Here is a 19,579-nt window from a genome sequence, read left to right on the forward strand (position 1 = left end):
GCAATGTGCACCTTTTAAATCTGCATGCGTCTTCCAGGTCTGAACCCAGAACGAGCCAAGCAAAGCTGCCACCCTGTAGCAGTAAAACTGGTTAAGGTTTGAACAAACTATACAGATTTAGTTGGTATACAACTCCTTTACAAGTAAAACTTCCTTCTCTCACATTTACGTTAAGGGGGGTTCCACCGGCGATTTTTTTTCTTTTTTTTTTTTAAAGTCAGCAGCTACAAACACTGTAGCTGCTGACTTTTAATAAAGGACACTTACCGCTCCTAGTCGCCCGCGATGTCGGCCACCGCCAAGGCCTATCCCACGATCGTGGCAGCTCCAGGCGCCGCCATCCACAGTAAGGGAAACAGGCAGTGAAGCCGTGCAGCTTCACTGCCCATTTCCTACTGCGCATGCGCGAGCGGCGCTTTGTGAATGGGCCGGCTGCTCTCTGGGATACACACAGTTCCCAGAAGGCAGCGCGCCCCATTCACAAGAAGACACTGAGTGTAGGACAAGGAAGAAGATCCACCGCGGAGGATGAAGAGGCAGATTAGGGACTTCCGCATAGCAACAGATATATCTGGTAAGTAAAAACTTTTTTTTTTCTCATAGATTTTTGGTGTAAATTTTATTTTCAGGGTGGAACTCTGCCAGGGGGGTTTGTTCAGCGCAGCCCCCCCTCGGATCGCCACACTGGACCACCAGGTAAGCCCCCACTGGACCACCAGGGAAGGGCAAAAAAAAAAGGAGGGCAATAAAAAAAAAAAAAAAAAGGCAGTAAAAAAAAAAAAAAAAAAAAAAAAGATGCTAATCAGTGCCCACAAATGGGCACTGACTGGCAACATGGATGCATCAGTGCCACCCCAGAGTGCCCATCTGTGCCACCCATAGGTACCCATCAGTGCCGCCCATGAGTTGTTGCGCAAAAAAAAAAAAAAAACGCAGGGGTGATCAAATACCACCAAAAGAAAGCTCTATTTGTGGGGAAAAAAGGACGCCAATTTTGTTTGGGTACAGTGTAGCATGACCGCGTAATTGCCATTCAAAGTGCGACAGTGCTGAAAGCTGGAAATTGGCTTGGGCGGGAAGGTGCGTAAGTGCCTGGTATGGAAGTGGTTAAGTTAGTTGACGAAAATTGGAATTGATTTTTCGTCATAGTTTTTGTCAATTGAAGAAAATTCTGAGCAATTTTTGTTTAGTTTGCATCACTGGAAAAATGGCGCTGACAAAAATTTTCCTTGACGAAATTAACACTGTCCACTAGAGGTGCACCGAATGGAAATTTTGGTACCGAAAATGAAAATTTAGGATGCACTTGGCCAAAAACTACAGTTTTTAAAAAGTATTTTTCTATATACAGTAAAACCTTGGTTTGAGAGCGTTTTGCAAGACAAGCAAAATGTAATAATTTTTGACTTGATATACAAGCGATGTCTTGATATACAAGTAGCATCATGTCACAACTGAATATAAAAGAGAAGATAGGCGCCGCCAAAAGTACACAAAGAAAAAAGTTCAGTCTCTTTCACTGCTGGCTTCTGCCTGAGCCTGATGGCCCTCTCTTTTACCATTGTGAGACCTTGCTCTGGATGCTGGCTTGGGCCTAAGCCATGCAGCCCAGACTCTCTTTTACCATCTTGAGACCAGCCAACGAGTCTATTGATATGTGGATGTGATAAGTATATTTGATGTTTTATTGTTGTTATATGCTCTGTAGATATCTGCTGTTTAGTTTGTGATATTCCTATTTTCTTGGTAAATAAAAAAAGATATTGTTTTTACTAGCAGTAGTGTGTGTGTTTACTTTCGTAGATAACATTATATTATTGTGCTTATCAGAATCTTAATAGACAAGCTAATTTATAGGGATAGACAAGCAAATACATATATGCAATAGTTATATGCTTCATATTAGATTGCATATTATTGCATATGTACTTCACACGGTTTTCTTCTAAAACAACCTTTATTGAGATGTCACACAGACATCTCATGAAGCTCAATTGCCAGCTGCACAATGTGACGCAGTGTACTTTTTGTTTTGTGTATAGCACACCACAACAGAGTGAGGTGAACTGGGCAGATAGGGAGACAAGGCATTTTGTCATGCGGTGGGACTGCGCTGGTACAGCCACCCAACCCAATACCACTGCATCTGAGGTGAACCTAGAGCATCTCTCTTAGGTAATAAGCTGGCCATACACCAGCTAGATCAGGAAGTAGTACAAAGGCCTACCTCACTGGATATAAATGAAATGGGTTGTATAGGAAGACCACTGTAATATAGGATTATTGGAAATTTTCTTACATGCAAAGATCTCTAAAAATCTATCTAATATGTCTCCAGTTCTAATACTTGAAAGTTGCCATATGGTCACTTTTTAGTCCTATGAAATAAAGAATTCTAAGCAAAATTGCTTTTTCTCTTTAATCCATATGTGCAGAGAAAATACAGCCCAAGGCAGCAGGCAGACAGCTGGAATAAAGAGCAAGAAATACATGAATGGTTTAATTTTACCAAATACTGCCACCTAGTGCAAATTAATGAATACAGCCAAACATATAATTTTATATACAAACTATGTCCTAAATTGAATTTACAATCAAAACATACTACCAAGATGAATATTTGAGACGTGATGAGCTTAAATAAAATATAATTTATTCTTTTTATATTTGTTAGGGTTCATGTATACAGGAAATTAAGATGTGCGAGTACACACTGTCCCAAAAGAGCCTATTCAAAATTCACCCATCGCACTCCACATCCGTCATGAATGATCTGCAAAAACTGATGTCAGCAGCACACTATATCTATATAAAATTAGCATGCTCAGATTTGCAAATCTCAAACCCATATGTTATTCACATTAGCAAATAGAAAACATACCAAATATTTTAAATTTAGAAAAAAAAAAGTACAATTTTAAGAAAAAAGTCATTTTGAAAATGACGACAGCCACACGTCCCAAAAAAGTCAGGACAGGGCAAGAGCATCTGAGAGAGTCAGAGTGTCTCAGAAGTAAAGATAGGCAGAGGTTTATCTGACAAATGTTCAAACTATTTTAATGTTACTCAATGTAAAAGACTGAAAAAAAAGGCATGCCCCCCCCCCCCCCCAAATCCCTACTAGGCCCTTTGGTCGGGGGGAAAAAAAGGGGGGGGGGGAGAAACAAGCGTGTGCCCCCCCCCCCCTGAACCATACAAGGCCACATGTCCAAACATGTGGCTCAAAGACACGTGTCCCCACAATAGATGAAACGTCAATCACGCTGAACCCCCTGAGGATGTTTTCCTCCGATAGAGATCATAAGGGGGCGGGGGTACCCGGTTACATCAGGAAGCCCCGTCCCTTCAATTATTAAGCGGCAGAGCTGCCAGGGTGGAGGCCAAGAGTCGGTGCGGGTCAGCGTTCAGCGTGATCGAAGTTGGATCTACTTCAGAGGACATGTTATTGTTTTTTTGGGGTTTATGGATAAAGACTTCTCAAAAACTGGCTTTTATTTACTTGGAAGTTTTATTTGGTGAAGGAGTAGGGTTACTGTTTCCTATACTAATTGACATGGGGGGGTGGTGGCGATATCTGGCAGCATCCTTGCTAAAGGGGGCTTCCAGATTCCAATAAGTCATCCCGCCCCCACCAAAAGGCCAGGCTTGTGAGGAAAAGGTCATTGTCCTCTTCAATATGGGGACAAGGTGCTTTGGGGGTGGGGGAAGCTCGCTCAATAAGGGTCTGGTATGGACTTCACGCCATTTTTAATTTTGGCGTGGGATTCCCAGTAAAAGCCATACTAGACCAGGCATTTTTTTGTTTACATTCAGCTGTCAGCAGGGAATCCCGCTGACAGCTGAGGAGCTATCAGTTGATACGGACGCAGTGGCCACCCACTCCTTAACCAGCTATTCAGAAAAGCATGAAAAATGCATCAAAACCACATGTTCAAAAATGCAAAAATCGCATAGATGCAAACTTTGCCTTAGAGAGAAAGAAAGGAGGTATTTGGGCTGACATACTGGGTTACATAGTGAAGATAAAACAAACCTATGGCTGGCCTAAATTATACAATTTTCCTTTAGATTAACCAAAACCATATAATTTGAGGTCAAACCTAAAATGTATGGCCAACTTATACTGAGTGGATTAAAAAAAAAAGCTGCTACTTCTGACCTCTCACCCTGTCCTAACCGCAAAGCACAAGACTGGCATTAAGGTGTGGGCAGAAGGCACAGGCACACCATCCATACTGTTGCCAGCAGCCTGTAAACTTTATGACAGCTGCTGCCGCTGGACAAGCAGTACCAATGTTTAAAGCAGAGGTCCACCCGGAAATTTTTTTTTTTTTTTAAAGCCAGCAGCTACAAATACTGCAGCTGCTGACTTTTAAAAAAAAATTTACACTTACCTGTCCAGCGCGCCTGTGGTCTTGCAAAGCTGTTCCCACAAATAGAGCTTTCTTTTGGTGGTATTTGATCACCTCTGCGTTTCTTAAAAAGGGCACCAATTTTGAAAAATATATATATATATATATTTTTTTTTTTTTTGCTATAATGCATATCCAATTTATTTTTAATATATATATATATATATATATATATATATATATATATATATATATATATATATATATATATATATATATATATATATATATATATATATATATATATATATATATATATAAATTGGATATGCATTATAGCAAAAAGTAAAAAAAAAAAATATATATATATATATTTTTCAAAATTGGTGCCCTTTTTAAGAAACGCAGAGGTGATCAAATACCACCAAAAGAAAGCTCTATTTGTGGGAACAGCTTCGCAAGACCACAGGCGTGCTGGACAGGTAAGTGTCAATTTTTTTTTAAAGTCAGCAGCTGCAGTATATATATATATATATATATATATATATATATATATATATATATATATATATATATATATATATATATATATATAAAAAACTCAACGTGTTTGTTTGTATATGTATGTATGTTCCAGCATCACGTCCAAACGGCTAAAGATATTTTTGGTTAGAAAGAAAAAAAATTGCAATAGGTGTACATTGACTGGTTTGTGCAAACGTTACTATGCAATAGATTTAGGGACTTTTATTGTTTTTTACTAGTAATGGTGGCGATCTGCAATTTTTAGCGGGACTGCGACATTGTGGCGGACAAATCTTACCCCAAATGACACTTTTTGGCGACCAGTGACATTATTGCATTGATCAGAGCTATAAAAATGCAGGGAAGGTGTTAACACTAGGGGGCGACTTAAAGGGTTTAAGTGTGATTCCCTAGGTGTGTTCTAACTGTGGGCTCACTAGGACATGACAGAGATCACTGTTCCCGATCACTGGGAACAGAAGATCTGACATGTCCCCTGTCAGAACAGGGATCAGCCTTGTTTACACTGGCAGATCCCCGTCCTGCCTCTGTACTAGGAGATCACAGGCAGACATCAAGTCTGCCCGACCCACAGGCACGCTCCCGCAGCGGGAGTGAGAGTGCCCCCGCCACTGCGCAAGTTGGCGTACAGGTATGGCGATTCCCGTAGGGCTGCCAAACTGCTGCAGTATATGAGCTGGTCGGCAAATGGTTAAACTTGCTGGCTCAGCACTTGCCTTAAGCTGGCCATAGACTGTTCAAATATTGGCTGGACCAGTTGAGACTCGAACTATGTATGGGCAGGTTGAATGTACCCAACCCCCACCTGCTGAGAGAACACAATGGCTCTGCCATTGAGAGAAATTCGGCTGTCTGTGGTTGCAGGAAAGAAATTTGCTCTGTGTATGGCCGGCATAATCATTGCTGATGACACACAAAAAAAAAAAAAAATGCCAACGTAAATCCTGGGGACTATAGATGCAGAACAGAGGAGGGGTCATTTTACAAATATGCTACTAATTCCCATTTAAAAGGATACTCACTTTCTTCAGTGGGAAGGACTTGGAGGGAATATATCCATTCAATGATCTCATCCTTGTCCAACACATGCAACGAATCCAACATGTCCAGCCCAGACAGTGCAAAAAATGCGATAGTTAACCTAGAAACAAACGAGGCACATTTTACAAGCGTCAATACCTTCTGATATAACCCTGGACTTGTGCCGTTTTTTCCACGGCAATAAAAATATGCTCACTTGAAAAATACAGCGATGGGGTCCAGCTAACCAATACACTGTGGGGTCAACATTCTAAATGTAACTTCAGATCTATGCTCTTTCCCCATTTACAAACAACATTTTCAATTAAACCAGTGTTTTTCAATCAAGGCAATAGAGCTGCAAGATTAATCGTTTAAAAATAAATAAATCACAATCTCGATTCAACCCCCCTCACGATCTTAATACAGCATTTCCTTGATTTGGTGCAGAGAGTTCCCTGCTCACTTCTGCCAAAAAAAAAAAAAAAAACAGGCAGCCTGCCAAGTTTATCACAACATTGTCAGTGCTGGGAAGATAATTATAAACAAAGTATCTTTTAGTTCTTTTAGATCAAAGGAATGAAATTCAGTCCGTAAATGAGGTCAGTTTAACCACTTAAAAGGCTAAACCTTTTTCTGACACTTGTTGCCTACAAGTTAAAAAGCTGTATTTTTTGCTAGAAAGTTACTTAGAACCTCCAAACATATATATTTTAGAAGAGACTCTAGAGAATAAAATGGCGGTTGTTGCAATATTTTATGTCGCACTGTATTTGCACAGCGCTCTTTCAATGCAATTTGTTTAGAAAAGATTCACTTGAACCACTTCAGCCCTGGAAGGATTTACCCCCTTAAAGTGGATGTAAACCCGATTCATGAAATTTGAGCTGGGCACATATATATCTGCAGTGTTTACTTATCACTCTCCAAAACACTGTCCCATGGCTTTCTCCTGTGATCAGCATGATAACTTCTGACAAGTTCTCTGATACAGGAGATAAAACCAGGCTGAAATTTGTGTCAGGGTGGGTGCTATAAGTAGATTAGCAGAGAGGTGGTCTATTCACAGAACAGCACTGAAAGTCTCTATGTGGAGGGGGGTGTGTTCCTTTCCTCCAAATCAGTTGTCTCAGTGTATGGCAAGAATCCACACCCACAGGTAAATCAAGAGAAAATATTCTAACACAATGTGCACTTTCTAAACAGCATATTAAGCTGAAGACAGCCGGTTTTACGTATGTATTTATGTAAAATCTATGTAGGGAGATTTGTTTCATCTCTGCATTTGAGGCTGTTCACTTCACTTGGTATATGTGAGGGTTTACATCCACTTTAATGACCAGACCATTTTTTTTTGTGATACGGCACTGCGTTACTTTAACTGACAGTTGACCTGTTGTGCGACACTGTACCCCAAAAATTTACCTTTTTTCTCCACAAATATTGGGAAATATTCATTAACGATTAATCGTGCAGTTCTAGCTGTTACCTTTCTAAAAATTCCCCCTTGGCCTTGCAAAGTAAAGCCTCATACACACGTTCGGACTTCTAATGGACTTTTCCGTGGATTTTGCTCTGAAGGGCGTTGTCCGTGAACTTGTTATGCATACACACCTTTTCAGCCAACAAACACGAATGTAGCGACATACTACGTGTTTTTTCTGATCTTTACCGCCACCCTTTGGGCAACTTCTGCTATTGTTGTCTGATCTTTAGCATTGGTTCTGAGCAAGCGTGTTTGTACTTTGGACTTTAGTCCGATGGACTTGTGTACACACGATCAGATTATCCAACGTAGGAAATTTGTTGGTGGAAAGTTTGTCTGTTCACACAGCGAACATTTGTCCGATGAAAAGGTTTGTCCGATTACGGTCGGATTAGCTGCAAAAACAGGTCCGTCTGAGGTTTGTTGTCAAAAAGTCAGATCGTGTGTACGGGCCTTTAGAGAGACCTTTACTTTTACAGGCCGATTTGAAATATGCCCATGCAACAGCATTCAACCATGTATAATGTGAACTGTCTATATGAGCAGTCACAGAATATACTTTTAAACCAGAGGCAAAGGGACTGTATGCTTCTTCAAAACCACTGTCAGCTACTCAAGAGATCCCACAACCATCCAAGACCTTCCTAAGGGCCCTTTCACATGTACGGATCCTGTGAGGATTCGTACCTTTATCATCCGATTGCTCAGCGTGGATCGCTACGTTGATCCCCGCTGAGCCGGCAGATGACAGGGCGGTCCCTGAGCACTGTGCAGGGACCGCCCTGTCAGATCTCCGCTCTCCTCTATAGGGGGGGGGGGGAATCAGATGAAGACGGACCGTCTGAACGTGTTTATCAGATCCGATGACAGATGGAAAAATAGGATTTTGCTCCGCCTGCAGAAACGGACCGTAGCGGGGACCGATGAGATCGGATGTCAGCGGATGTTCATCCGCTGACATCCACAATCCCATAGGGATACATGAATGTCTATATTTCATCCGAAAACGGATGGATGAAATACGGACATACGGCCCGCAGGTGTGAAAGGGCCCTAAGGCTGGGTTCACACTACTACACTACTTTCACATCCTACTTTGCTCTGCTACATTGGTCCTACATCCATCCTACTTTCATGAACAGGATACTACTTTGGTCCGACTTCAATGATATTCAATGGGCCTGAAGTAGGATCAATGTAGGACCAAAAGTAGTACAGGGAGCATTTTCAAAGTCCGATCGACTTGTGTAGGACGCTACAAGACGCTCTCATAGGGAAACATTGAACACAGAGCAAAGTAGGATGAAAGTAGTGTAGTAGTGTGAACCCAGCCTAAGGGTTGATCATTGGTGTAGCAAAGCAATGAAGAGGACCAAGTTCAGTGCAAGACTCTCTACAAAGTTTCTGTTGAGAAGATATACGAATGGGACACCACAAGACAAAGAGGGGGATCAATGTTTCAAAGAAGTTCCACAAGGTGATCTCAATGTGACACTTTGGGAAAGGGGTTGAGCTTTTGCCCAGCAGACTGTTTGCAATACTGACCCCAAAGCTTCAATACTTTTGACGTTCCAGACCCAAAACAAGCATGAGCTGGTCTGACCTCGCTCTGAGTTTACTAATCAGTATTCTTCTTTAAGGCCAGGGACTCTGACACCAGTGGACCGGCAAACAAGCCTTTTTTTAGAATGAGAGGTCAACCCATTATACTTTTCTCATCACCAGTTTGCTTTTAATTATCAAAACAGGTGTTCGCTGATCTACAGCTTTCTGCAGGAATGTTTGGTATTTCACAACTTTGCTGTCAGTTGTCAGAGTGCATGGGGGGAAGGGAAGGGGGAGGGGGGTTATCATATGTATATGAGAACTACCTACAGTGAGGAAAATAAGTATTTGAACACCCTGCTATTTTGCAAGTTCTCCCACTTGGAAATCATGGAGGGGTCTGAAATTGTCATCGTAGGTGCATGTCCACTGTGAGAGACATAATCAAAAAAAAAAAATTCCAGAAATCACAATTTATGATTTTTTAACTATTTATGTGTATGATACAGCTGCAAATAAGTATTTGAACACCTGTCTATCAGCTAGAATTCTGACCCTCAAAGACCTGTTAGTCTGCCTTTAAAATGTCCACCTCCACTCCATTTATTATCCTAAATTAGATGCACCTGTTTGAGGTCATTAGCTGCATAAAGACACCTGTCCACCCCATACAATCAGTAAGAATCCAACTACTAACATGGCCAAGACCAAAGAGCTGTCCAAAGACACTAGAGACAAAATTGTACACCTCCACAAGGCTGGAAAGGGCTACGGGGAAATTGCCAAGCAGCTTGGTGAAAAAAGGTCCACTGTTAGAGCAATCATTAGAAAATGGAAGAAGCTAAACATGACTGTCAATCTCCCTCGGACTGGGGCTCCATGCAAAATCTCACCTTGTGGGGTCTCAATGATCCTAAGAAAGGTGAGAAATCAGCCCAGGACTACACGGGAGGAGCTGGTCAATGACCTGAAAAGAGCTGGGACCACCGTTTCCAAGGTTACTGTTGGTAATACACTAAGGCCCCGTACACACGGCCGAGGAACTCGACGTGCCAAGCACGTCGAGTTCCTCGTCGAGTTCTGGGATGAAGCCGCCGAGGAGCTTGGCGGGCCGCCTTCTCCCATAGAACAACGAGAAAATAGAGAACATGTTCTCTATTTTCTCGTCGAGCTCCTCGGCGGCTCCATCGAGCCAAAACTGTACAGACGACAGAGTTTCTCGGCAGAATCCGGGTTTTGACCGAGTTTCTCGGTGAATTCTGCCGAGAAACTCTGTCGTGTGTACGGGGCCTAAGACGTCATGGTTTGAAATCATGCATGGCACGGAAGGTTCCCCTGCTTAAACCAGCACATGTCAAGGCCCGTCTTAAGTTTGCCAATGACCATTTGGATGATCCAGAGGCATGTGGTCAGATGAGACCAAAATAGAACTTTTTGGTCATAATTCCACTAACCGTGTTTGGAGGAAGAAGAATGATGAGTACCATCCCAAGAACACCATCCCTACTGTGAAGCATGGGGGTGGTAGCATCATGCTTTGGGGGTGTTTTTCTGCACATGGGACAGGGCGACTGCACTGTATTAAGGAGAGGATGACCGGGGCCATGTATTGCGAGATTTTGGGCAACAACCTCCTTCCCTCAGTTAGAGCTTTGAAGATGGGTCGAGGCTGGGTCTTCCAACATGACAATGACCCGAAGCACACAGCCAGGATAACCAAGGAGTGGCTCTGTAAGAAGCATATCAAGGTTCTGGCGTGGCCTAGCCAGTCTCCAGACCTAAACCCAATAGAGAATCTTTGGAGGGAGCTCAAACTCCGTGTTTCTCAGCGACAGCCCAGAAACCTGACTGATCTAGAGAAGATCTGTGTGGAGGAGTGGGCCAAAATCCCTCCTCCAGTGTGTGCAAAGCTGGTGAAAAACTACAAGAAACGTTTGACCTCTGTAATTGCAAACAAAGGCTACTGTACCAAATATTAACATTGATTTTCTCAGGTGTTCAAATACTTATTTGCAGCTGTATCATACAAATAAATAGTTAAAAAAATCATACATTGTGATTTCTGGATTTTTTTTTTTTGATTATGTCTCTCACAGTGGACATGCACCTACGATGACAATTTCAGACCCCTCCATGATTTCCAAGTGGGAGAACTTGCAAAATAGCAGGGTGTTCAAATACTTATTTTCCTCACTGTAAATGCAACAACACATTTTTTCAGACAGTTGGCAACCTCAACACATATTGAGGCTGGGTTCACACCCAATACCAAATGTTTGCCTGAACTCACACACTATTTGCGCATTATTTAACCAATTTTTCTGTCAAAATAAAATAAAAGATTACTTTTTTTTTTAAAGTGGACAGTTCACCCGGAAATAACATTTTTTAACCTTAGATTCCTGCTCATTTTGTCTAGGGGAATCGGGTAGTTGTTTTAAAACCGAAGCTGTACTTACCGTTGTAGAGAGCGATCTTCTCCGCCGCTTCCGGGTATGGGCTGCGGGACTGGGCGTTCCTATTTTGATTGACCGGCTTCCGACAGGCTTCCGATGGTCGCATCCATCGCGTCACGATTTTCCGAAAGTAGCCGAACGTCGGTGCGCAGGCGCAGTATAGAGCCGCAACGACGTTCGGCTTCTCGTGACGCGATGGATGCGACCGTCGGAAGCCTGTCGGAAGACTGTCAATCAAAATAGGAACGCCCGCTCCCGAAGACCCATACCCGGAAGCGACGGAGAAGATCGCCCTCTACAACGGTAAGTACAGCTTCGATTTTAAAACAACTAGCCGATTCCCCTAGACAAAATGAGCAGGAATCTAAGGGTAAACATTTTTTTATGGGTGAACTCCCGCTTTAATTATTATTTTTATATATTTTTTACACTGTTGCTTTAAATTTGTATCACTTGTACTGCTGTCTTGAGGAATGTAAACATCCTTATGACAGCAATAGGCATGTGACAGGTCCTCTTTATGGAGAGGTCTGGGGTCTATAAAATTCCAAATTCCTCCTTTGCCCTTAAAAGCATTTAATCACACCAAGATTGGTGTTTTCAAATACTTTTAAAGATGCTGCCGTTGACAATGTTTGGGGGGGTCCAAGCAACTTTCTAGGAAGAAATACTGATTGTTACACGTAAACAAAAGGTGCCAGAAAAGGCCTGCTCTGGAAGTGTTTAAAGAAGAGTTTCACCCCCCCCCCCCCTCCAAAAATGTAAAGTCAGCAGCTACAAATACTGTAGCTGCTGACTTTTACAATTAGGTAACTTACCCGTCAAGGCATCCAGCGGTGTCTTTACCCGAGTCGATTCTTGAATCGGTTCACAGGTGTTGGCGCTGCCATCTTGGCTAATGGAAACTGGCAGCCGGTTTCCTAACACGCTGCGCTCTGTGAATGGGCCACCTGCGAAGTGCCTTTTGGGTGGAGCTCTGTTTTAAAGCAGAACTTCACTCAAAAAGTGAAGTCAGGCTGATTTGATTCCTTCCTCCTATACTAGGACGGTGTCCTTTGCCCAGCCTCCTGGCATAAGTCACCTGTTCCAGGACCAAACGTGCTGAGTGAGCTTGTGATGGTGCAGTGGAGAGCTGGTTGCTCACCCTCCCCTGGGAAGCTGCTCCACACAAAACTGCAGCGCTTTAGTGTCTATTCTGGATGCAGCGAGACGGCAGTAGAGGCAACCTGATGTAGGTTTCACCACATCACACAGCTCTATATATATATAATCCCAACTTTATTAGAGATGCACAAAAATGACACTTCATTCATGACATTGTACAGCAGAGTGGCGCGTTGTGCTTCTGTACAATGACATGCGATCCAGTCCTGTATGACCCATGTGTGCGTTTTATCGCAAATCACTGGACCGCACGTCTGAGGGGTACTGCCGTGTGAAGAGGACACAGAAAACAATTGTTTAATGCACATCCAAGCGACAACCTATGTTCATCCATTGCAGTACACAGCACTATATGAGAGCAAAGGTCTGTGTCCCCCTCAGACTGTCCTATAGCCTGATCCTGGAGGGTGACCCCATAGAACCCTGAAGGAGAGGAGCCACCCTCCACTTCACCACATCAATAACAATCTGTACTATCACTTTACTGATGGATATTCTGAGCCCTCTCACACAAATAAGCCCCTCCAGCCGGCCCTGCACAGACAGCACTGTATACAAGCCAGCCAATGTTCCCTCATTACCTGCTGGTCTCCAGGGAGGCATACTGCTCGGGGAGAGCCTGCAGGCTCCGCTGGAAATAGCGCACATGGCGATCCGGCAGGAAAAGTAACCGCTCCCCGAGTAACTCATCTTCCTCCTCCGCCATCTCCCCTCCTGCCTTGTCCCTCAGCACTTCCGGGACAGGCGGAAATCACACTCAGCGCCATAGAAACCATCCGGCCGGCGTCTGTCACGTGACGAGCAGTAACTAAGGAGGAGGAGTGGAGGAAGCAGTGCTTGTTTCTCTCTTCTATACTCCTCTTATGTTAGCAGCGGGTTACTATGTCTGACACTGGGATATACAGAGCAGGAGCTGTGTGCTGGTCATATGAAGACTGCTGAGTCCTTTTCTATCCTGTGTCATGCTTCTCTGGCCGCTCACCAGCTGTGTCTTGTATATCACATAGCAGCTTAGTGGGAGGTTATTTTATTCCCAACAGAACAGTTGTATGACTGCGTGCACACGGAAAAAAAGAAAAGGAACTATGTGCAGCGCTAAAAAAAATATATATATACACACAGAAATTCACAAGGCGCCTTTCCGATCAGGTCCGCCTGTCAGTTTTTCAGGTTGACCTGATCGGACGCTCCATGAACTCCTATGGATGACAGATGTCCGCTGACATCCGCCAATATTAAGGCGACCAGATTTTTAAAATGAAATTCGGGGACATATTTTTTCTTTACTAGAAATGGCAACACTCAGAACCTCTTTGCCCGTCGCCGCTCGCCTCACAGCCTCTCAGGTCTTACTCTTCGGGCCCCGGCTACTACTGGATGGGGAGCGGAGGAAGATCACTCTGCCAGGGAAGGCAAGGACATAGGCAGGTGGTTGGCCAGGATTTGAGCAAAGGCAGAAAAACATGCGAGTGAAGCTGAATGGGCATGCGCCCGAAACTGAAGAAATATTCCCTCCGCTCCGACCAGCACATGATCATCAGAAAGGGGCACAGATAATGGGAAAAATAAAACCCCCCTATGCTAGTAGGCATGGCGGAGCGGGGGTGTGTAATTCTAATTTTTTTATTTTTATTCTGCACTGATTGTCTTTGAAATTGCCCCTGCCCCTATTAAATCCAATCTGGGGACAAAACCAGGGACAGACTTGGTCCGGGGACAGTGTCCTAAATCAGGGGACTGTCCCCTGAAACTGGGGATGTCTGGTCACCCTAGCCAATATCCAATCCTGTCCGTGAAATCCAGACGGACAGAAACCCTATTTTCCATCCGTCTGGAAAATCGGATCGGATGAAATCAGACAGGCGGATCCGTTTTCATCCGATCGCCATAGAGGACAGCAGGGCTTTGACAGATCCGTCTCAGCACAGTGAGCAGAGACGGACCCCTCATCCGCCTGATCAGTGGATCAATCCCTGCTGAGCAAAGCAGAGTCTGTACACGGACAAGCCCGTGTGAAAGGACCCATAAGCCTCGTACACACGATCGGAATTCCATCAGACAAATCTGTGGATTTTTGTCCGAAGGGCGTTCGCTGTGAACTTGTTCTGCATACAGACGGCAGAACTTTTTTTAGGCAACATTCACAAAACCATGTGGCTTTTCTGCTCTTTGGGCAACCTCTGCTAATGTTGTCTTATGGTTAGCATTGGTTTGGAGCATGCGTGTTTGTACTTCAGATTTTAGTCCGACGGACTTTTGTACACATGATCGGATAATCCGACGTAACACATTTATTGTATATCCACTGTTAAGCCATGAAATCAAAAGGAACTGCCTGCATAGCTCAGAGACATGATTATTGCAAGGCACAGATATGGGGAAGGCTACAAGAAAATTTCTGCTGCACTGAAGGCACACAAGAGGCCCCTTTCACACATGCCTTCAGTTTAGTTCAGTCACATTTTTTCATCCACGCAACTGCCGCTCACTGGAAATTTTCTCTTTTTCTAACCATTCTCTGTAAACCCTAGAGATGGGTGTGCGTGGAAATCCCCGTAGATCAGCAGTTTTTTAAATACTCAACAACAACAACCATGCCAGGTTCAAAATCACTTAAAGGGACACTCTGCCCTGGTTCACACTGGGTACGATTTGACATGTCAAATCGCATCTCAAATCGGCGGCAATTGTCGGCAATGGCACTGTCCTAATCAGTGCGACGCCGCATCTGCGATTTCAAAAAGTAGTTCCTGTACTACTTTTTGCGATTTCGGGCCGCGATTTACATTAAATTGCGGCAAAATCGCAGCCGCAAAATCGCGGTAAAATCGCGCATTTTACCGCGATTTTGAATTCGCAGCAGTGTGAACCTAGGCTAAAGGCAAGTTTTTTTTTGTTTAAAAATAACAAACATGTTATACTTACCTCCGCTGTGCAGCTCGTTTTGCACAGAGTGGCCCCGATCCGTGTCTTCTGGGGTCCCTCGGCGGCTGTCTCTGCTCCTCCTCGCAAAAGCTTTCCACGTTCATGCGAGCTCCCTTGCATGGTGGAAAGCTTTTGAGAGAATGCTCCCGTGATACAGCGGCGGGCCATAGCCGCCGACTGTATCACTCCGCCCCGCCGCGCCATCCGCTGTGATTGACAGCAGCGCCAGCCAATGGCTGCGCTGCTATCAATCCGCCCAGCCTAGCCAATCAACGGCCAGGCTGGGAACCGAATAGGAAGACGAGAACGCGCACGGGACTTTCGAGTGGGGAGGTAAGTAAAACGGGGGCTCAGGGGGGGGGCCGGTGCTATCAGATTTTTTTTACCTTAAAGCGGGGGTTCACCCAAAAATCAACCATTAGATCCAACATACTGCTGACATCTGCAGTATGCTGTTTTTTTTTTTTTGTACTTATGGTTTTAGCGGTCTTTCTTCTCCGGCACCGAGCGGGGATTCCTTCCGGGTATAGGCGTTCCTAAGCCAAGCGGAGTTGATTGACGGGCTGCTAAAGCACGTCACGCCTTCCGAAACTACTCAAAGTGACACTCGAGTGTTTACGGCGCCTGACCAGTCAGCTCTACACGGCAGGCGCAGGCGCCGTAAACACCCGAGTGTGACTTCGGGTATTTTCGGAAGGCGTGACGCGCTTTAGCAGCCCGTCAATCAAATCCGCTTGGCTTAGGAACGCCTATGTCAGCAGTATGCTGGATCTAATGGCAGAAAGTTGATTTTTGGGTGAACCTCCGCTTTAATGCATAGGATGCATTAAGGTAAAAAAACTTTTACCTTTACAACCCCTTTAAATTATTTTCTGATGCTTGGTTTGAACTTCAGCAAATCGTCTTCACCGTGTCTAGATGCCCAAATGCATTGAGTTGCTGCCATGTGATTGGCTATTTAGCAATTTGAGTTACCAAGCAATTGAACAGGTATAAAAACGCAAACATTAATTCAAAAAAACAAATGAAATACTCAAAGCCCTCTGGGTCTGCCTTTCAACCATAAAACAAATATATACAAAAAAAAAAGAAGACTCTCAGAACAAACAATACATAACATATAATACGTTTTATTAACCTCCCTGGCGGTATTGCCGAGTATGGCTCGGGGTGAATTTTCATTACCAAAAGCGGTAACCTCGAGCCACACTAAAGTTACTTACCTTGTCCCCAGAATCCTGCGATGTCCTCCCTCTGTATCCACGGGCTGTGTCCTGTGCCCGATTCATCACTGTGCCCAGGCTCCGTTCCCTGCAAACATTGTAACGCATAGGGACGGAGCCCGGCGGCAAATTAAAAAAAGTGAAAAATACAGAACACACAATACACTGTAATCTATCTGTAAGATTATATTACTGTATCACATCATTTCACCTCCCTTTGTCCCTAGTGATTTGTCCATTGCCCTGCATGCAGTTTTATATTATACTGTTTTTTTTGTTCTTTTTGTCTGGAAACTTGAGATGTCCATTACATAAAAAAAGTGTCCCTCTACGTCAAAAGTGGTTTTAGACCAGATAGAAAATAGTGATAATGAATTAGAATCACTAGCAGAATTGAGCTATAGTGATTTGTCATCAGACACTTAACCACTTCCATACCGGGCACTTATACACCTTCCCGCCCAGACCAATTTTTAGCTTTCAGCGCTGTTGCACTTTGAATGACAATTGCGCGGTCATGCTACACTGTACACAAACAAAATTTTTATCATTTTGTTCCCACAAATAGAGCTTTCTTTTGGTGGTATTTGATCACCTCTGGGATTTTTATTTTCTGCAAAAAAAAAAAAAAAAATGACCGAAAATTTAGAAAAAAATATTTTTTTTGTTTCAGTTATAAAACATTGTAAATAAGTAAGTTTTCTCCTTCACTGATGGGCACTGATGGTACTGCACTGATAAGGTGGCACTGATGGGCACCGATGAGGTGTCACTGATGTGGTGGCATTGATGGGCACTGATGATGGGCACTAATATGCGGCACTGATAGGCGGCACAGATGGGCATGGATAGGCGGCATGGATGGGCACGGATAGGCGACACGGATGGGCACGGATAGGCGACACAGATGGGCACGGATAGGCGGCATGGATGGGCATAGATGGTGTGACGGTATCGGTATGATATCCCCGTCAACGTTCCCTTCTTCCCATAACGAAAATCACCCCAATATTCCACGAGGAGGGATATCCCTGGAATCGCCCAGAAAGCCACACATGAGACCAGCTTACTGCTTGAACAACACAGACTTTAATGTTATCACACACAGCTTATATGTCATTTCCAAAACTGTTACAATGACAAATCTCCGCCCCCCTCACACTGTGGGGGGTCTTCAATACAGCTCCTTTGAAATAAAGATATTTCTTTGAACTACTCAGTAGCTAGCCGGCTCGGCACCGCATATAGAGAGATAATTATCACAAGGAAGCAATCAGCATAATTAACACAAGCCACTTATCTAATCACAGTAACCAGTAAACACAGGGCTAGAACAATTAACATTTGAAACAGGGCTAGCTGCAGAAGAGTAATTACAATTAACAGCCTTAAACAAGCAGGGAAGATTAAACTGAAGCATATAGGTAAAAAGTCCATCACAATGCATTTGAAACAGGGCTGGCTGCAGAAGAGTAATTACAATTAACAGCCTTAAACGAGCAGGGAGGATTAAACTGAAGCATATAGGCAAGAAGTCCGTCACAATGGCCCCCTTTTTTCTCCCTGCTCCGGCAAACCCGGTTGGACCTTCCCTGGTCCAGTAGGGTTGACGGGTTCAGAGCTTTAAGTCCGAGGTTAACTCCATTTGGCATGACTGACCTCCCTTGACAACTGCTCCCGACTCAGGTATGCCACCGGGTCGTCAGATCACACGCCGGTCAGTCCCCAAGTCTTTGTGCGATCTGCAAAGTCACCAGAAGTCAGTGTGAAGACGGCGAATGGGTCTGTGCGCCGCCATCTAGGTGTCCCACTATGGGAGGGGCAGGTTATGGCTCTGAAGTGACAGTCACAGGAGATTCATAAAAAGAAAAAGTTATATTTGTTGAAATGCTGTAGCACTGGTGCTCAGAGTCCGGGGGGGGAGGGGACTCAGAGCCCCATAAGGTCAGCCACCCCCTGCTCCCTCCGCAGCCGCCGGTTCTCCTCTTTGAGCTTCTCCAGCTCCATCTCCAATTCATGGAGCCTGGGGGGGTCAGCCCGCTGTGACCTCAGGTGGTTGTTCTCCTCCTCCATGCGGCTTATGCACTCCTCCAGCTCTATGTACTCACGGATCAGATCCTGCTTGCTCATGTCCTGCAGGCTCTCCACGTGGTCCTTCATCATCAGGAACTGGGTGGTGGTGTAAGGGGCCACCGGTGGGCCCTTGGCGAACATCTCGGCCCGCATCTGGGGCGCCCGCTGCGATTCCATCTCCTCCAGTCGCTTCTTCTCCTCCCAGGTCAGCTTGTTATACGGCTTCCAGGACCTCTTCTTCGTGAAGGGTGGCCGGCGGTGCCTCTTTCTGCCCAGCTCCCTCCAGGGCCCCTCCGGCTCAGGGCTGTCGCCCATGACCAGCTGACAATGGTGTTCCCTGTTGTCCGTAATAACAGATTGTACCATGAGGGCTTCGTAAGGGGTGCCCAATGGTTCTTCCTGACCCAGCTCCTTTGGATCCCAAGCCGAGTCTACACAATGGGCTGCTGCTGGTGGGCGGTACCCAGGTTGAGACCAATTTGACCTGGTGTTGTCATTTATGGGGCAATTATGCTTGAAGTGACCCAACTGTTTGCACCGGAAGCAGCGTTGTTCATTGTCCTCCTGGCGTGGGTAGCGAGGGCTATATGTCATCGGTCTGTTAGGCGGTTGGTATCTAGCGGCTGGTGGGTGTGAGGGCGCCGTTGGTTGTGGGGGTTGTACCCGTGGTGTGACCTGGTTTGTCTTGCGAGTATCCGCATATTCATCCGCCAACTTCGCGGCCTCTGGTAGAGTCATGGGCCTGCGATCTCTCACCCAATCCTTGACGTCCGTCTGGATGTGATTGTA

General features: G+C 44.6%; 1 protein-coding gene across 1 annotated transcript in view; it reads right to left on the minus strand.

The window, feature by feature from the left end:
- The window catches only part of PGGT1B (protein geranylgeranyltransferase type I subunit beta), a 47,794-nt gene extending 34,472 nt beyond the window's left edge, over nt 1-13,322 (minus strand). Inside the window, exons 1-2 of the mRNA XM_040343723.1 lie at nt 13,151-13,322; nt 5,921-6,039 (exon numbers count right to left, since the gene is read on the minus strand). Coding sequence (XP_040199657.1) covers nt 5,921-6,039; nt 13,151-13,275 — 244 coding nt within the window. The 5' untranslated portion in view covers nt 13,276-13,322. The remainder of the gene's footprint in view (nt 1-5,920; nt 6,040-13,150) is intronic.
- Between the last annotated feature and the right edge of the window lie 6,257 nt (nt 13,323-19,579).

The sequence above is a fragment of the Rana temporaria genome, chromosome 1, assembly GCF_905171775.1.
Source record: "Rana temporaria chromosome 1, aRanTem1.1, whole genome shotgun sequence".
In the NCBI taxonomy this organism is placed as follows: domain Eukaryota; kingdom Metazoa; phylum Chordata; class Amphibia; order Anura; family Ranidae; genus Rana; species Rana temporaria.